The sequence below is a fragment of the Gadus chalcogrammus genome, chromosome 20, assembly GCF_026213295.1.
Source record: "Gadus chalcogrammus isolate NIFS_2021 chromosome 20, NIFS_Gcha_1.0, whole genome shotgun sequence".
Lineage (NCBI taxonomy): Eukaryota > Metazoa > Chordata > Actinopteri > Gadiformes > Gadidae > Gadus > Gadus chalcogrammus.
In genome coordinates, this window is record NC_079431.1 from 681,722 (window position 1) to 698,651 (window position 16,930).

The 16,930-nt window shown below is 53.4% G+C and overlaps 1 protein-coding gene across 4 annotated transcripts in view; it reads right to left on the reverse strand.

The window, feature by feature from the left end:
• Nucleotides 1-8,135, reverse strand: part of sik1 (salt-inducible kinase 1) — a 10,088-nt gene extending 1,953 nt beyond the window's left edge. The window contains exons 1-14 of one of the 4 annotated variants that reach the window (XM_056579326.1): nucleotides 7,831-8,135; nucleotides 7,263-7,448; nucleotides 6,938-7,054; nucleotides 4,560-4,623; nucleotides 4,299-4,460; nucleotides 3,688-3,812; nucleotides 3,434-3,557; nucleotides 3,070-3,290; nucleotides 2,571-2,744; nucleotides 2,362-2,475; nucleotides 1,781-2,009; nucleotides 1,458-1,685; nucleotides 1,131-1,320; nucleotides 1-1,001 (exon numbers count right to left, since the gene is read on the reverse strand). The exon at nucleotides 1-1,001 is cut by the window's left edge and continues 1,953 nt beyond it. In XM_056579326.1, coding sequence (XP_056435301.1) covers nucleotides 311-1,001; nucleotides 1,131-1,320; nucleotides 1,458-1,685; nucleotides 1,781-2,009; nucleotides 2,362-2,475; nucleotides 2,571-2,744; nucleotides 3,070-3,290; nucleotides 3,434-3,557; nucleotides 3,688-3,812; nucleotides 4,299-4,460; nucleotides 4,560-4,623; nucleotides 6,938-7,054; nucleotides 7,263-7,415 — 2,592 coding nt within the window. In that variant the 5' untranslated portion in view covers nucleotides 7,416-7,448; nucleotides 7,831-8,135 and the 3' untranslated portion in view covers nucleotides 1-310. Of the gene's footprint in view, nucleotides 1,002-1,130; nucleotides 1,321-1,457; nucleotides 1,686-1,780; nucleotides 2,010-2,361; nucleotides 2,476-2,570; nucleotides 2,745-3,069; nucleotides 3,291-3,433; nucleotides 3,558-3,687; nucleotides 3,813-4,298; nucleotides 4,461-4,559; nucleotides 4,624-6,937; nucleotides 7,055-7,262 lie in introns of all 4 variants that reach the window. The other 3 variants (XM_056579325.1, XM_056579327.1, XM_056579324.1) reach the window with 3 other exon arrangements.
• Nucleotides 8,136-16,930: the final 8,795 nt, after the last annotated feature.

Genomic DNA, 16,930 nt, shown 5'->3' on the forward strand with positions numbered 1-16,930 from the left:
GTTATTGCTTCTCTGGTCATCTTGTAAAAATTCAAAGCCTTCCAGAGTTTGGTTATTGCTTAGACTTCAGTCTATATTATACCCAAAGTAGAGACATCCATATCCACACGAGAGACCAATATCCGTAGATTTGTGAAGAAGACGCATTTGTGCATCCTATCTTCAAAACAAAATGTAAACGTGTTGCTTGCTTCATGTTGTTTGAACTTTAGTCCACTGCCTGCCTCCACTCCTGCCTTTTCTCCAGACACCTTTCCACCAGTAGGATAGTTAGCGAGCACATGATTGGTCTGAGGGATTGCTCATGTTTTCACTTCACCATCACACAGCTGCTCAGCTGCGGCTGTCCAACCAGACCGGGCTCCTGCACGTCTTCGTTGTCCCCGCTGAGGCAGCCCAGGTCCCAGGCCGTTGGACCAGACGGGAGCACAAGGGGACCTCCGATCCCCAAGTCCTGGGGCAGGTGCTGTAGTTGGAGGCTGGAGGGGTGGCTGGAGGGGTGGCTGATGTGGGGCGGCTGGCTGATGTGCAGGTGGGCCTCCAGGAGGTCGGCAGCAGAGGCCACCGGGGAGGCACTGGACGGGTAGCAGGGGAACGATGAGGAGCAGGAGCTGGACTGTGAAGGTGGATTGAGGGGCTGCTGCCAGGGGCTGCACACTGGCACAACCGGAGCCGTCTGGGGAGGCTGGGAGCCCTGAGGCATGGAGCACTGAGGCAGGGAGCACTGAGGCAGGGAGCACTGAGGCAGGGAGCACTGAGCCAGGGAGCACTGAGCCAGGGAGCACTGAGCCAGGGAGCACTGAGCCAGGGAGCACGGAGGCAGAGAGCATGGAGGCAGGGAGCACTGTGGGTCGCTCTGGAGGTGTGAGGAAGCTGAAGAGGCAAACAAAGTGGCTGGGGGAGGGGACGGCGAGGTCTGCTGTGTCAGGAACAGCCGGGGATTCTGGGAGGATGGTCCTTGAAGGGCCTGGGGTTTTGGCTGGTGTTGAATCTGCAGCATCCTGTTCAACCAAGACAAAGTGGATTTAATGGATGAAGTGCTGCACCAAGTCAATGTTTTTGTCTATTTCTCTGCATTTGTGAGTGCATGCATTAGCCAGCATGCATGTGCTCCCACGTCTCAAGCTCACCTCTGCTGATGCAGCACTTCCTCGAGCATGCTGCGATGCTCTGAGAGGGTCGGACCCAGTGACCCACGGCTGCCACGGTTACAGGAAGGAGGCGGGGCAGCCTGCCTCGTCAGACCTTTGATCTTGTTTAATCCCAAGAGCGCTTTTGTGCGAGTGTTCTTCCTCAGTTGCTGGCGGAACGCTTTGAGTCCTGCAAGGAGGCACAGGAAGTAGTGAGCTACAAAATACCCTTTGGTGGCCAGTCACACCAAACAGCACCGACTGTGAGGAGAGTTCTCAGGTCAGTATTTGTTATTGTGATGACTCAAGCTGGTCGGTTCCTCTCACCTTGTGGGAGGGATGTGTCGGAGGCTCTCCGGCCTTCCTGGAAGCTGGCGGCAGGGAGGCGGCCCTGCGTCTGGGGCAGGAGGTGGGCGGAGAGGGCCAGAGAGGATCCTGGAGGGAGCAGGCCTCCACGCTCAGTCCCGCTGAAGGCCTGCATAGAGGGATGCTGGCTGGACGAGGACCTCAAACAGCCGTCAGAAGAGGCACCGTCTGAAGGACTGACCACGATGCCTGCAAGGGCAGAAAATAAAGGAGTTCAAGTAGAGCCAGAGCATCGTGACAGGACATCGGAACAAAAGCACCCGCTCCTGTGAGGGAATACTCACAAGGTGGGCTGCATCGATGGAAGCCAGCGGACACCTCGGCCAGCGTGTGTCTCCGGGAGGCGGTGGTGGGGAGGCCCATGGGTCCGGGGGACCGGCCAGCCTCCTCCTCCTCCTCCAGGTCATGCGGCCTCACCTCCTCGCTGATGCTGGTCTCCAGCAGGCTGGTGGGGGAGATGGAGCGGTTCCACAGCAGCCGGTTCAGGCTGGCCTCCACTGGAAACACCACTCGCTGGAGACAGGGGGGAGCGCTAACGGTTAGCCTCGGACAGACTGAGGACAGATGGGGGGAATGCTAATGGTTAGCCACAGGTGGACTGGAGACAGATGGGGGGAATGCTAACAGTTAGCCGCGGACAGACATGGGTCAGATGGGCGAATTCTAACGGTTAGCCGCAGACGGACGAGACGGATGGGGGGTATGCTAACAGTTAGCCGCAGACGGACTGGAGACGGATGGGGGGTATGCTAACAGTTAGCCGCAGACGGACTGGAGGCATATGGGTGTGAATGCTGAGCGCTAGCTTTGTTTTCTAAGGAACGTGGATAGTGCTAGTTTCAAACTATAACATCTAAGGTTTTACCTGGAACAATCCCCCTTGGTCGCACTCCATTTCGGGGTAAACAGGATGGCCACACGTGGTGGTCGGAATGGAAAATGGTGTGTTTCTGAAGCCGTCACTGGGGTCCGTAATCAGCTGAGGAAAGAGAAGGAACGTCGAAGGTTGAGATATTGAATTTACAGGTCTTGAACTTCTGAAAGTCTGGGCTAAAGGTCAGGCATGGCCCCCACCTCTGGGGCGCTTGTATCGGAGGGGCTCCTGGGTCTCTGGGTCCAGGTCTGGCGGCTGAGCTGCTGGGCCCGGTGCTCCCGGGCGCGGTGCTCCCGGGCGCGGTGCTCCCGGACCCGCTCCAGCAGCAGGTAGTAGATGGCGGAGAAGTGATTGTAGCTGCTGCTCTGTAGGGACTGAAGAAGCACACAGGTGCTTGTTAGTGGCTGTTGGTTTGCTTTCCGCTCTATCCTATCCTGTACCCACAGCATGAGGCCCTCAAAAACGACATTGCTAGAAGGGCTACTTTAGGGCACTGATTGTATAATGACAAAGATGATGCTATTTCTACCATCAGAGTTAGCTGTAAGCCCCCTGGCATGCAGCCTGGCGTCAGGAAGCTCACACACCGTTCAGTTTAATCCTCACACTCCCACCCTCTGCACCCTGACTCATGCCCCGCCACCCTCCTGAAAATGTTGAGCACCGTTTCAGGTCCCAGATCCAGGGGGTCGGGTTTACCTCGATGGTCCTCTGGCGGTCGATGCCCAGGCCGTTCATGATGCCCAGCACCGGCTCGCTGTAGTCCCCCAGGTTGGAGCTGTACTCCGTCAAGGAATGGCCCAGGGTCTGCAGGGGGGCGGCCGGGTCCGCCATCATCCAGCGGTGCTGCTTGATCTGGGCCACGCTGATTCTCCTGGCCGGGTCCACCACCAGCATCTTACGGATGAGGCTCTCGCAGTCTGGAGGGAGAAGGGACGAGATGAGATCCTCTGTTTATGTTCAGCTCAACACAGGGAAGCCTGGCATTCTAATACCCCTCATTTCTAACTGCAGCAATAGCTGGGTAGTCCTTTCCCCCTGCGCCTGTGTGGGGACTTCCTACCTTCCGACATGAAGAAAGGGATCCTGAAGCGTCCCTCTGTGACCCTCTGCCGGAGCACAGGGAGGCTGTGGCCGTCGAAGGGAAGGGACCCGCACACCAGGACGTAGAGGACCACCCCGAGGCTCTGCAGGACGAGGGAGAGGAGCAGCGGGGTCAGAGCGGGGGCAGAGCGGGGGCAGAGCGGGGGCAGAGGCCCGGGGACTGTGCTGGTCGCTCTGTGGTGGGGAGCTACTCTCAGAGTTCTGGAGGCTCACCCAGATGTCCAGCTGAGGGCCTTCATACTCCTTTCCCTCGAACACCTCAGGCGCGGCGTAGGGCGGACTGCCGCACCACGTGGCCAGCGGCTCGCCCGCGTTGTAGAAGTTCCCGAATCCAAAGTCTACCCAGAGGGAGAAGGAGGGCTAATTAGCAACCACTTAGAGCTCAGGGTGTTTCCATCTTATTCTGCGATTCCCGTCGGCTTATGGCGGAAAAGTGGTTTGTAAGATAAGTCTAGGTTCCACTGGGCCAAAGGACTGGAATGGAACAGATATAATCAAGCTAATAATACTGTCACTTAGTGCACAAAGGGCTCGTTGTCTGGCTGAATTCACGCCATCACATTTCCTGTGTTTATGTATGGATGTCTGTGAATGTTTTTGCGTTTCTTCTATATGTTTGTATTAGATGTTGAACACATAACAGAGGTTGCTGTTTGACGTCTAATTCAGTCATGAGAATATTAGCCTCACACAAAGTGAATCATTATGGCACTCGCTTAGCTAAAGAACTAAAGTCGTCTAATGGCAGTGATCCATGAAGGAGCCTGACCAGGTCACATCCGTAGGGAGGGTGCCGTCCCCCTCCGGTCTGTGGGCCGACTCACCAGCTAGCTTGATGTTCATGTTGGCGTCCAGCAGCAGGTTCTCCGTCTTGAGGTCTCGGTGGACGATGTGCCGCCGGTGGCAATAGTCCACCGCCGTCAGGATCTGCCAGAACTTCCTGCGTGCCTCGTCTTCACTCATGCGGCCGCTGGAGGTCAGATGGTCTGCAAGGGAACATGGGAGCTTAAAAACCAGTCCCAACCAGTACACCCATCTGACAGAACCAGTGTACGGGATGATGCAGCAATGTACTCTGTACTCACCGAACATCTCTCCGTTTTTGGCATATTCTGTTACGATGTACAACATGTCTTTGGTCTCCATGACCTGAGAGAAAGAGAGAGACAGACAGTTTAGCCACGGCCTTTGGTTGGTGGCAATGTTCCACATTGAAGTACTTGAGCAGCTGCAGCTCTGGTTGTTGTGGACGTCTTCTGACCTCTCCTCCTCTTTCCTGAGTCTATCTCTTCCTCTGCTAGTTCCGCAGGATGCACGCACATGAACGTCCACACATACACACACACACACACACACACACTATGACCTCCTCTGAGTTGGCAACAGACCGTGTCATGTGTCATCCATCCAGTGTCCTCGCCCCCTCCCTCCCTTTCTCTTGGCCAGAACAACACTCCCAAGACTCCTCCTGACTTGCGCATTGGAGGGGGACGAATTCAACGGAAAAGACGCGATTCCCATTTCCTTGAAATCAGAGACACCCTCCTCTTCTCCAGAAAACCCCTCCGGGTGGAGAACTCAGTAGAAGACAACAAGCCGAAGCCCCACGTGAGTCACGCTGGTCTCCTTCAAACAGCCTCCCAGCGGATGAACCCCGGAGGTCAGGGAACCACAGGGACGCTTACCCCAGAGCGGGAGGCATGGAGCGACACCCTGGAGGGGAGTGACCCCTGACCCCCCCTCAGGGCAAGGAGAGGTGGAGGTCACTAGCAGGTCACCAGAAGGACCTGCTCTCGGAGGGAGAGCAGCACCCTGCGTTGTGTGCGTGTCTGCTGCCCCATGCCTCAGTTACCCCCCATGCCTCATTACCCCCCCATGCCTCAGTTACCCCCCGTTGCCTCAGTTACCTCCCATGCCTCAGTTACCCCCCATGCCTCATTACCCCCCCATGCCTCAGTTACCCCCCGTTGCCTCAGTTACCCCCCCATGCCTCAGTTACCCCCCGTTGCCTCAGTTACCCCCCATGCCTCAGTTACCCCCCATGCCTCATTACCCCCCCATGCCTCAGTTACCCCCCCATGGCTCAGTTACCCCCCGTTGCCTCAGTTACCCCCCGTTGCCTCAGTTACCCCCCATGCCTCAGTTACCCCCCATGCCTCAGTTACCCCCCCATGCCTCATTACCCCCCCATGCCTCAGTTACCCCCCGTTGCCTCAGTTACCCCCCGTTGCCTCAGTTACCCCCCATGCCTCAGTTACCCCCCATGCCTCAGTTACCCCCCATGCCTCATTACCCCCCCATGCCTCAGTTACCCCCCGTTGCCTCAGTTACCCCCCCATGCCTCATTACCCCCCCATGCCTCAGTTACCCCCCATGCCTCAGTTACCCCCCATGCCTCAGTTACCCCCCAATGCCTCAGTTACCCCCCGTTGCCTCAGTTACCCCCCCATGCCTCAGTTATCCCCCCATGCCTCAGTTACCCCCCATGCCTCAGTTACCCCCCATGCCTCAGTTACCCCCCCATGCCTCAGTTACCCCCCATGCCTCAGTTACCCCCCATGCCTCAGTTACCCCCCAATGCCTCAGTTACCCCCCATGCCTCAGTTACCCCCCCATGCCTCAGTTACCCCCCATGCCTCAGTTACCCCCCATGCCTCAGTTACCCCCCATGCCTCAGTTACCCCCCCATGCCTTAACAACCGGGATACCGCATGTTTTAGCAATCAAATGAATTTGATGCTGTCGGGATTTGAAGAGAATTCAACTAATATGAAAAGAATGTTTTTAAAATAATGACCTGACCCCGCCTGTAATGTCCCCCAGAGACATAGCGTGATGCCCTCAGAGCTTCACCTGTTGTCTATATGTGGCTATGACTAATGTTTAACTCATTATATTTCTCTCTCACGCCCAGACATTCTTTTTTCGTATTCATACTCACAGCAATGACCTTTGTTCACACACCACAATCGAGACATGAATGTGTGTGTGTGTGTGTGTGTGTGTGTGTGTGTGTGTGTGTGTGTGTGTGTGTGTGTGTGTGTGTGTGTGTGTGTGTGTGTGTGTGTGTGTGTGTGTGTGTGTGTGTGTGTGTGTGTGTGTGTATGCTTTTTTTCAATGTATGCTTAGAATTCACTGCATCTTTGCCAAACGCAACCAGTCACCAACATTCCCAACAAAACACGACGTCGCATCACGACAAAAACGACTCTGCACCATTCTGATGCTGAAGATTTCTCCCCTGTGCAACCCTACAATCAGCCCCTTGACCAACGGGTCGAGGTTAGATCTCGGTTCTGACTGAGTACTGTCACTCTATGGTGCCACTTAGTATATTACACACACACACACACACACACACACACACACACACACACACACACACACACACACACACACACACACACACACACACACACACACACACACACACACACACACACACACACACACAGCTCCTCACCTGGTAGAGTTTGATGATGTGCGGGTGGTGCAGCAGCTTCATGATCTGCACCTCCCTGTAGATCTTCTCCAGGTTTTGGGGGTCCAGCCGTGTCTTGTCTATGATCTTGATGGCTACCTGCAACAGTTACCACTTTTACATAATGTGACATCCTAGATGACCCGTCAAAATGAAACATGTGTGTCCTTATGACGTGGTGGCTGAACAGAGACCCCCCCCTGACCCCCACGGTGAACACAGAGTCCCCCTGACCCCCACGGTGAACACAGACTCCCCCTGACCCCCACGGTGAACACAGACCCCCCCTGACCCCCATTCTGCTCACCTGGGTCTTGGTCACTTTGTGGCGGGCCAGTTTGACCACAGCGAAGTTCCCCTTGCCCAGGGTGCGGAGGATCTCGTAGAAGCCCACCTGGAGGGGTCTTCCGTGGGCGGCGCTGGGCGGAGCCGCGGGACTGTTCTCCGTCTGCACCACCATGGTGTCGGGTGGAGGTCAGCACCACCTTAGAACCTGCTGAGTGTTGATGCATTCATGACTCCCTGCTGCAGAGTACTCTTGTATAGATTTAAATGTTATAGGCAATGACTAATTTTAATTAAATCTACATTTGCATGAAATCAAAATGAAAAAAATACATAAATACAATTACATTGCATGATAAATAGCACATGAATTAACTATAATTAACCTTATCTATAATGAGTTGTAGCCTAATGCTTAAAAGAGCATACATTTGAAGACATCATAAATGTGTTTAGTTTAGTTTGCCGTCTATTTCCCATATGGCTCTGATGCCAACCTCAGGTTAAGGAATGCTCTGCTGCTATCCTCAAGAATCCAGACGGGTCCTGACACCGATAAAGGTTTAACATGATCCAGGAAACGTCCCTACCTTAGCAAGCGTCCGGCAGGCAGCTCCTCTCACGGGTCTCGCAGTCCACACAGGTCTCACGGGCCAACGCAGTCATTCCACAAACAGAGAAGGTGCACTGAAGGAAAATAATGTTTAACAAACGGACGCAGCAGCACTTTGGTTTTCTTTGACCCCACGGGGAGAGAGGTCTTCGGAGCGGTGGTCTGTAGAGTGGTGGTATTTGGAGCGGTTGGGGGTCTTTGGAGCGGTGGTCTGTGAAGTGGTGGTCTGCGGGAGCGAGCCGTAAGATGCTCGTGACTCGGCTTGGGTCCCTCGTGCTGCTCGGCGCTCCGCTGGAATGCACTGGAGTCCACAGACAGCGCGAGGGGAACTCCTCCTCCTGCACTATTGACGTCACCCGCGCGTCAGAGCGTCGAGCGGAGCGGCAGGGCCGGTCTCGAGCGCGAGGCACGGGTTGCCGGGCAACCGCTCGGCTCGGCTCGCGGTGACGTCAGTGCCGGTGGGGGGGTTGCTTGGAGATGAGGACAATGACGTCAGTGGTAGAAATGTGTCACCACGTGATGTTTCCTCCCGGGCTGTTGAAGAGAACAGTGCGGTCTTCCGGATGATCCGAAACTAAAGCAACAGAAAGTAGCTGTTGATGAACCCTGAAGCGTCCCTCGACGACAGCGAGCCAAACTATCTTTAATCTCAAGGCCAAGAGGCTGAATCAGCCCCCTGTGAGATTCAGTCTGTGAGACACGATTCAAGGTTGAAGCCTTACGATTACTACTCCTTCATGCATCTGTTATAAGTATTTAACATCCATGTTCTATGCTTTTAAAAGCCAATAACGTGTGGGTGGGTTAGACAGTCCCTCTACCAGCTCAACGTTGGGATAGCTTTATGTTGTACGGAGAACTCCCCTCATACTGCCCAGTATCTCTCACCCAGGAAGGCTTTAGGACGTTCCTCCTGGCTATTCTTGGACAGCCCCATTGGGAGTAGAACCATGATGGGGAGGAGAGAGTGGACGACCAGCCCAAGAAGCTGTGGCGATACACACACACACACACACACACACACACACACACACACACACACACACACACACACACACACACACACACACACACACACACACACACACACACACACACACACACACACACACACACACAGAGAGAAAGGTGACGCATACACACAAACACACACAGGTTTGAAAGGTGACACATACACACATTAGATGATGTGAGCCAGAGCATGTGGGCAAACTCCAGTCCATTGTTTGTGTTCAGGCAGTGAGGAATGCATGGTTTGTTGTTATGATGACGTCTGACATAATCCAGGTATCTTCATCAAACGCAATCTTCTCATAAGCTTTGCAGCTGGTGGTTGAAGCGCACGATGTGAGGTGATCTGGAAAGAGGGTGCATGTAGGATGGAGATGAGCCACATTGAGGGTGCATGTAGGATGGAGATGAGCCACATTGTTGTGATCCGTTCTGTGTGCGTAGAACACACAACGCATGGAGGCTAGGAACTGAAGGTCTGTGGGACATTCAACGTTAAAGCCATAGTTCCTTTGTATGTGAGTGTGTAAGGTGTTGTGTGTGTGTGTGTGTGTGTGTGTGTGTGTGTGTGTGTGTGTGGTGTGGTGTTTGCATGCGTATGGGTGGGGGGGGGGGGGGGGGTTACCCGGTGCTCGCTCTTGTAAATGTTCGAGGGATTACAAAGTTCATACCAAAGCACAAGTGAAAAGGTCAGTGTTTTGACGCACATCTAAAAACCCACACACAGCGTTTCACGCTCAGACGTGCGGCTTCCTGCTCCTCCTCTTCTACAGCCAGGCGCTCCTCAGGCCTGGAGCCGAAACCAGTCCTGTACCTGGCCCGGGACCAGGTCTGCCTGCTGGGGTGGGCTGAACCAGCAGGAGCCTTCCTGGGGGAGAACTCCCCCCCTGCTACTGGTGGTAGTGGTCTGTCAGGACCATGGGGTACTGGGGGTAGTGGTCTGTCAGGACCATGGGGTACTGGTGGTCTGTTAGGACCATGGGGTACTGGTGGTGGTCTTTAGGACCATGGGGTACTGGGGGTGGTCTGTCAGGACCATGGGGTACTGGGGGTAGTGGTCTGTTAGGACCATGGGGTACTGGTGGTAGTGGTCTGTTAGGACCATGGGGTACTGGTGGTAGTGGTCTGTTAGGACCATGGGGTACTGGTGGTCTGTTAGGACCATGGGGTACTGGTGGTGGTCTTTAGGACCATGGGGTACTGGTGGTAGTGGTCTGTCAGGACCATGGGGTACTGGTGGTCTGTTAGGACCATGGGGTACTGGTGGTGGTCTTTAGGACCATGGGGTACTGGTGGTAGTGGTCTGTTAGGACCATGGGGGACTGGTGGTGGTCTTTAGGACCATGGGGTACTGGTGGTGGTCTTTAGGACCATGGGGTACTGGGGGTAGTGGTCTGTTAGGAACATGGGGTACTGGTGGTGGTCTTTAGGGCCATGGGGTACTGGTGGTGGTCTTCAGGACCATGGGGGTACTGCCAGGGGTCTTTAACACCATGGGGTACTGGTAGGGGTCTTTAAGGGTACTGGTGGTGGTCTTTAGGACCATGGGGTACTGGTAGGAGTCTTTAAGGGTACTGGTGGTGGTCTTTAAGGGTACTTGTCAGTCCCTCCAGGATTTCGCAGACCCTCTTTTGAGATTGCTGCGGCCTAAAATGCCTGATGTTGCGTGAGCTTTTCCAAAAAGTTGCAATGAAAGTTGCTGTGTTTTTAATGTTTTTGTTGCGACAGTGCGAGAGGAAGTGAAAGTTGCGAACAAAGTGGAGATTTTCCTGATGTTAGATATTAAGTTATTATTACTGCAATTTTCCCAGAGAAATATGTTAAAGATTAAGTTATTACCGAAAAAAACATTCATTAAAAGAACAAAAACACTGAGAAACGGTCCTATGAATAATTGATTCTTGATTCTTTCCGCGCTGGCTTGGATGCAGCAGCCTGTGACATAGTGATCTGCCTCGTTGTCTGACGTCCTGCCTGTAGTTATGTTTCGCGGTGGCAAAATGCTTATCAATGGAAGATTTGCGCTTATGTTCCACCACAATATTGCAAGCAGTGCAAAATAATTTCCCCTCGCTTTCATGTAGAATACAGGATACTGCTTTTACAATTAGGGCATTTAGCAGACGCTTTTATCAAAAGCGACTTACATCGTTTAATACACACATTGACACACTGACGGCAGAGTCAACCATGCAAGGCGACAGCCAGCTCGTCTGGAGCCGTCAGGGTTAAGTGTCTTGCTCAGGGACACATCAACACTCAGCTAGGAGGAGCTGCAGATTGAACTAGCAACCTTTCAGGTACAAGACAACTGCTCTCCCTCCTCAGCTAAGCTGACACCTTTTCGCGATCTTTCGCAGTTAATTTGGTCGGCATGTGTGAAACGTTGGACGCGCACATGCTGCATGAATGCTTGAATCGCTTGAAGTAGTAATGCTGCGTTCGAGTATTCTCTGCGAACCGACTCGGATCTCGGATCTGACGCCAGGCCCACACTTCAAGCGTTTTATTATTTCGCTTGGTCGTTGGAGGAAAACATGGACGCCACCCGGAAAGCTGTTGTCGCGGTAGCATTGGCAGAGAACCAGGCGCTCCAAAATAAGTAGGCTATAGGCCATAGTCAAGTCAAGTCAAGTTTATTTATATAGCACATTTAAAACAACAGTAGTTGACCAAAGTGCTGTACACAAATACAATATATTTGTGTACAGAGATACGGACGCAGTAAGGTAATGCAGTAATACGAGTGATTGAAATGACCATTTAAACCACCAAAGCGGTCCAAGCACAATGAAAACAGTTCATGCTTCAAGTCACAATGGGCGCAGCCATCTTGAATTCTGTCTCGGAATTTTGCTCGGTCACCACTGAGTTCAAACGAGATGGCGAGTTCGCCGTCCGAGGAAAAGGGGCGTGTTTGTGCGTCTCGCTAGGCAACGTCCTCGGACCTCCGAGACGGATGGAAGGTAGTTTTTCGACGTCAGTTCAAGACGACGCCACTGATTGGTCAAATTTGCGGGAAAGTTGCGGTGGTTGGTTAAATTGCGACACCGCCCTCAATTTGAGAGGCGGTGTGTTGTTTTGATTGGTTGATGTTGCGTTGAAGTTGCAAATCGCAACATCGTGAAATCCTGGAGGGTCTGATGGGTGGTGGTCTTTAAGGGTACTGGTGGTGGTCTTTAGGACCATGGGGGCTCAGCGGTCATGGCTCAGGCGTCTCTCTGGGCTCCTCGCCCCAGCCCCGGCCGTCCCTCTCTCTGAGCTTCATGCTCTTCGCGGGCCAAACCGAGGTTCTGTCTCTGGCTCAGGGCTCGGCCCCATGACGCCGGAGACACTGGCTCTCTGTTAGGATGATCCCAGAGAGAGAACATCCAGGGGCACTCTGCGTCAGTCCATGAGGGTCACATCATCACCGCCGTGATCCAGCTCCTACGTTACAGCGTGTTTTCCAGGTTACGTGTGGAGCATGAAACCACGTTAAAGACAACGGGCTAACCAGCCCCCCCCCCCCCCCGGGCTCCTCTCCCAACACCAGCATCATGACCGCCGCCTCATCCTCTGTGTTCACCGAGGACTGAGAGGCCAACCACGGGCCTGGAGGTCTGGACACATATGACTCAGGAGGACCCCAGACCCTGTCCTGAGGTCTCATAGGACTCACAGCACACACCAGACCCTGTCCTGAGGTCTCATGAGGACCCCAGACCCTGTCCGGAGGTCTCATAGGACTCACAGCACGCACCAGACCCACGCTGACCTGCGTCGGTTGCAGAGTTAAACCTTGGGTCGCAGTCCTGATTCCATTCAACCAGTTGGATTCGGCCAATACATTTTAACGTTGACTAACTCCCCAGGCTGACAGTCCCAGGGGAGAGCTGGCTCCTTGATAAATGTGAGTCGTATAGAAAACAAGAGGCAGCTGCCAGCCATCTCAAGGACAGTGGGCCTTTCTGCTCAGCTGGCTATGTGCGTATGGTTAGCGATGGAATACTGAGTTGTCTATGTATATTATTATGACATATTCCATTACACAAAGTACATAGATAGTATCGTAATCTAAACAAACAACCACACCCCTTTCCCCATCTCTGGTGAGTCTGAGCCTCAAGGTCATCACCCCCATCCTTTACCTTGATGGGAAGACTCTGGAGAGCCCCCTGCCTACCTCCAGATCACAACATCGCTCATCATCCTCTCTGACACATTGCTCCTCTCCATGTGGCTTGGAAACCAGCAGCTGTTAGCCTCCAGCATGCCTTGAATCCCCTCGGAGTGGATCTTGTTCTGCATCTACTGCCTCTCCTCACTTAGTATAAACACTGGGCGGGTTCTAATCATGTCCTGGATGACGTGGCTCATGGCTCATTGGATTACACACCTGCCCATCACTGCAAAGTAAAAATCAAGTGTTGCGCACTCACACACACTCAAACACACACAAACACGCGCAAACGCACAAACACGCACATGAACAACGTCATCCAAGAATGACGTTGGATAGAAGACGCGGCCAGGGTCAGCTATGCAACTAAACAACAGTAATAAGGATTTATAACATTTATAACATATAACATAACATTATTATGATAAACCATCAAAACAGTTGATGCTGTAGATCTGAGCAGAACCTGTTATTGCTCATAACTACTGTAGTAGAGTGTACTCTCCTAGAGTTCTCCTCAAGCTCAGAACATCCTTCCAAACATCTCAGTCTGGATCTAGAATAGAGCAGTCCAGGACAGAGACATGTCTTTGGGTGGTGATTGACAATTAGCTCGCGTTTACTGAACATCTGTCCGCTCCTCTTAACACAACATCATGAAGATCAGCCGGTTCCTGAGGAACAGGCTGTTAGTCATCTCAGCGTTCTACTGCCCGGCGTTACGCTGCAGTCTGCGGTGAGCCTCTACACGCGCCTGCAGAAGTCACGCCACCCTTGTCTCAATCGATGCCAAGTCCCTCCCTCTTCAGGAGGCATCTGAACGCTTCCTCCTCTGTGACCTCTGAACCTCTTTGCTTAGGATACATCTTACCTTGCTGCTCTGCCTCATTCCTACCGTTCTATCTACTTCTACTCTCTCTCTCTCACCCTGCACTCTCAGAAACCTGCCCATGCAGCTGCCAGGTGTCTGCACGGCGGTGAGTATGTAAATAATGCAAGCACACAAGAATGCACAAGTAAATGTGTATGCGAACATGACCAACCCCTCAGCCCCACGTCACACAGCCCCTGACCACGGCGTCGGGTTGCTGTCATCCTTTCATGGCTCACTGTGGAATGGTATGGTAGACCTGCTCATCACCCACACCTCCCGAGTCACCCTCTATTCCTCTTTGTCTTTCAAGAAGGAAACAAAGACCTGGGGAATGAGGAAGTGAGGGCAGAAAGATTCATGCACATGTAATGACCTGTGCAAGAAACACTGATTCATCAGAGACAAACAAACTTGTCGGATTTCTAGGTACAAAATCAAAACTGGCCTACTGTTGACAGCTAGCATTCACCATGGGAAGAAAGATTTCTTTAATGATTGATTTATTGTGAGCTCAAACCATGATATGGCATTCCACACACAGATGATTCACAGATGATTCAGCGATGATGTCAGCAGACATGTCTTGGTCATTTAAAGCTACAAGGTAGCTGAAATGTTACACATTAACTTTTGAAAGAGTAAATATCGGTCAGTGTCTGGCCTCTGAACGCATTCGAAGATGTAAACCCTGCCAGACATGTGAGTGAGGAGTAATAATTTAACAAAGCAATAGCTGTCAAGAGATAATCACCAAACTTTATTTAAACTGCAGTTACCAATCCAAAGACAGGTTATGCACAGAGGACCAATCAAACAGGGTCATGAGATCCCTTGTTTATTTAACCTTTATTCAGGATCCCTCCTACAGGCTGAGATCTCTTTAGCGAGACAACAACAGGATGCAGCTGCTCTGAGGATGATGCACAGAATGACCTGATGATGACGATAAGGATGAAGACTGCTCACTGTACATTATCCTCATTACACACTGATGTAAGGAACCAAGCATTTCAGAAAAAAGATGGGATTAATTTGAAAATTATTTTTCAAGCCCTCTGGAGCCATGGACCCTCTACCCTCTGGGACCCCACCGGGGGATCAGGCTGGGACCAGCTATCAACCTGGGGGGAAACGACCTGCACAAACACACACACACACACACTCAAACACGCGCGAACACACACATGGACACGCACATGAACAACGTCATCCAAGAATGACGTTGGATAGAATAGTAACGCGTGATAGGAAGAGGAGCTTAGACATTACTGATTGGGTAGAAAGAAAAGAAGAGAGAGAGAGAGAGAGAGAGTCTAGGGAAAGAGGCTTTGTGTTCTGTAGGAGATAATGATACACCTCACCCTGTGACGTAATGCTCAGTATCTACTGCTCCCAAAACCAGCAGTGAATGAAAAGCTGTCTGGGTGACAGCTTCCTCACACTCACACACAAATACATACACATCCAGGTGACGCACACACACACTGTCACACACACGCACCTTCCCGTCTGCACACAGGCAGACAGACACCTGCGCGTGCGTCTGGCCCACAAACTACAAAGACTGTAATTGCAGTGGACCAAGGTCGCGCCCCGACCCTGACAACATGCAGCAGGGAATGAGAGCTTGTCCGGGTGACGTGGGCAGGGGGGGGGGGGGCAGGGTGGCTTTAAAGAAACACCACCCCCACCTCCGCTGGCCCCCGGCCCGGATCAGGAGGCAAATTAGAGATTAGCTTCAAAAGGGCCACGGTGGAGCGGATTAGAGGCATTCTACACTGAGGGGTTGAGGACGACTCAGCAGGGGGCAGACGCAGGAGAGCTGCCAGTCCTGGTCTGGGTCCTGGTCTGGGTCCTGGGCTGTGGTCCTGGTCTGGGTCCTGGGCTGTGGTCCTGGGCTGGGTCCTGGTCTGGGTCCTGGTCTGGGTCCTGGGCTGTGGTCCTGGGCTGGGTCCTGGTCTGGGTCCTGGTCTGGGTCCTGGGCTGTGGTCCTGGGCTGGGTCCTGGTCTGGGTCCTGGTCTGGGTCCTGCGCTGTGGTCCTGGGCTGGGTCCTGGTCTGGGTCCTGGTCTGGGTCCTGGGCTGTGGTCCTGGTCTGGGTCCTGGTCCTGGGCTGGGTCCTGGTCTGGGTCCTGGTCTGGGTCTTGGTCTGGGTTCTGGTCTGGGTCCTGGTCTGGGTCCTGGTCTGCATCCTGGTCTGGGTCCTGGTCTGGGTCCTGGTCCTGGTCTGGGTCCTGGTCTGGGTCCTGGTCTGGGTCCTGGTCTGGGTCCTGGGCTGTGGTCCTGGTCTGGGTCCTGGTCCTGGTCTGGGTCCTGGTCTGCGTCCTGGTCTGGGTCCTGGTCTGGGTCCTGGTCCTGGGCTGTGGTCCTGGTCTGGGTCCTGGTCTGCGTCCTGGTCTGGGTCCTGGTCTGGGTCCTGGTCTGGGTCCTGGGCTGTGGTCCTGGTCTGGGTCCTGGTCTGGGTCCTGGTCTGGGTCCTGGGCTGTGGTCCTGGTCTGGGTCCTGGTCCTGGTCTGGGTCCTGGTCTGCGTCCTGGTCTGGGTCCTGGTCCTGGGCTGTGGTCCTGGTCCTGGTCTGGGTCATGGTCTGCGTCCTGGTCTGGGTCCTGGTTTGGAACTGGCCCTCTCCCCCAGGCCCCACATTAGCAGGGCGGGTCGCGGGGGGAGGGCGGGGGGGAGACTGAGGGAGGAGGGCCAGGGCTGACTGAGTTAGAATAGAGGTGTGTGTGTGTCTGTGTGTGTGTGTGTGACTGACTGAGTGTGTGTGTCTGTGTGCCTGTGTGTGTGTCTGTGTGGGTGTGCATGAGTGTGTTTGCGTGCTAGCATATGAAGGTTGGTATTTGACGTCCAATAATATAAATTATGTTTAGACAAATGATTCATGAATCAAATGACGGTAATACGAACAATGCTGCAGCAGGAGGGAGAGACAGGTCTGGGGGCAGTAGGAGGGTGAGACAGGTCTGGGGGCAGTAGGGGCAGTAGGAGGGTGAGACAGGTCTGGGGTCAGTAGTGGCAGTAGGAGGGTGAGA